Source organism: Montipora capricornis, chromosome 10 (genome assembly GCF_036669925.1).
Source record: "Montipora capricornis isolate CH-2021 chromosome 10, ASM3666992v2, whole genome shotgun sequence".
In the NCBI taxonomy this organism is placed as follows: Eukaryota; Metazoa; Cnidaria; class Anthozoa; order Scleractinia; family Acroporidae; genus Montipora; species Montipora capricornis.
In genome coordinates this window covers 65,168,647-65,170,667 of record NC_090892.1, presented here as the reverse complement: position 1 = coordinate 65,170,667, position 2,021 = coordinate 65,168,647, and the positions used below count along the sequence as shown (strand labels likewise).

Sequence of the window (2,021 nt, the reverse complement as noted above, 5' to 3'; positions counted from 1 at the left end):
TTCATGCAAGCACGTAAAGAGAAAAAAAACCAAGCGGGGATATAAACCACTTTACGTCGACGCCACTAACCCAAAACAACCCTCATCAAACAGCGGACAATTTTAGAATATTACGGTGCAACGCGCCTTACCGTGACCACCCAACAAACTTTCACATTTGACAATTACGTATAAATACGTCAACTCAGCAAGCCGTGCAACGATTAAAACTTACAACTGTGCGAACTTTGCAAGGAGGTGTGACTGTCAATTAAATTCACACGTCCTGATTGGCGGAAAATTTGTAAAAGAACTTTCTTAGGTGGCCACGATAAGGCGTGTCGCAATGTAAGAAAGTAACTTACTCTCGTCATTCATTGTGAGTTATAAAAATATACCTTTAATATTCCGAATTTTTCGCACAAGAAAAATATGTACGTCAATTGCAACCACAAGAGAGCACTCCCGATTTTCCGCAAATCGCTTTCGGCAGAGTTCCTCATTAACCTCGATCATTTACCGCTAACAAAAACAATCAGTTAGGCCCAAGTAATAATACTGGAACTCTTACTATAAAAAAAAGCTCATACCAACAGAAGTGGCGATATTTACACGAACGTCATTTACAAACGTCGCATAATCTTATCATCGAAATATCATCACTCTTCACTTTTATTTCCTCACTGAATACATATCGCTATTCGTTTTCTAAAACCTTACAATTTATTCTTTGATTGCACCTGATCATGACGTCACGGGTGCCACGAAGGTGGAATGAACAATAGCGAAAACATCCTTTGGGAATTTGACTCTATTATTGTACAATTAACAAATCGAAAGTGGTTCAGCGTTGTCTGTACTCCTATCGACAACGATATTCGTCATCACAGTGATCAAAACTGTCTACATAACTTCTTTATGTAATCTTTATTCTTTTAGTCTTGAAGTTTTGTCTTGTGGTGTGGTTTTGTCATTATGTGACGAGGTTCGATGGTTATGTGTTGTGTTTCTATCATTGTGTTGAGGTCTTCTTTTGACGTGCTGTGTTTATTTTTAAGTGGCGAGGTTCTTTAATGACGTGTCGACTTCTCCCTTTGGGTAATTAGGGAGTTTAAGATCTACGACGGCGACGGGCAACGAAAACTTCACCTCAAAATATAACTTTGCTTTATCATAAGTCTTCCGCGATTATTCAGTCTCATTCACGTTCTACAATATGGGAAAAGTATCCTAAAACTAATTTGGTACGAGCGGTTTCAAAGTTAAAATAGAGAACGAAAGATCCTCCATTGCATGCTTACGTTAGGGGGGGGCGCTTGGATTAATTTTCGCTGGGTATGTGCCGCTGGCCTCTCAGAACCCCATCCCTTTATATTCTATTTTATGGCCAATTGTAGACACCACCTTAGTCACTTAGGCGACTGGTAAATATTAAATCAACAGCGCTAGTTGTTTTAGTAACAAGTCTTTACGGCGAGTCCTTCCCTTTTTAAATTATCCCCAAAAACCCGACAATTTGTGACTCCATTCTAGTAGGAAGACCTTAGACAGCAATGGCCAGAACCAGGTTGCTGACCAGCGGTTTTCGTTATTACAATGGTTTGCTTGGGGTGCGCAGTCTCGCGGGCTCAGAAAACCTGGTTGTGGTGATTGTTATTTAAGGTTTTTCATTCTAGTAACTCTGTCGGGAACTCTGTTGAAAATGCGACCCCATTATAGTCAAACCAGTAGTGAAATTGCCACCCCATCCAGCGGCACATCCCCGTTAGCCCATTAATGGGAAGTACACCTCCCCCCCCCCGAGGACACTGTGCCTCGATTGGTAAAAAGTCCAGTATTTGACGGGAACGCTCTTCCAAAGAAACACTGATAACCTCACGGATATTGAAGTTGTTATTTAAGCTCCGGCTTCTCCGTTCTCTCACGAGCCTTCCGCTAACTTTCCAACTCCACTGTCGTAGTTTCGCTGTCCTGCGATGTGTCGTTAGCCGAATACATTTTTCTTCTATTACTTTGCCTGCTAAGCGCGTCGGGTATCGAAT

General features: G+C 41.4%; 1 protein-coding gene across 1 annotated transcript in view; it reads right to left on the bottom strand.

Annotated features, from left to right (window-relative positions):
- Positions 1-356: 356 nt before the first annotated feature.
- The window catches only part of LOC138022326 (dual specificity protein phosphatase 22-like), a 13,776-nt gene continuing 12,111 nt past the window's right edge, over positions 357-2,021 (bottom strand). Inside the window, exon 8 of the mRNA XM_068869439.1 lies at positions 357-2,021. This exon is cut by the window's right edge and continues 106 nt beyond it. Coding sequence (XP_068725540.1) covers positions 1,915-2,021 — 107 coding nt within the window. The 3' untranslated portion in view covers positions 357-1,914.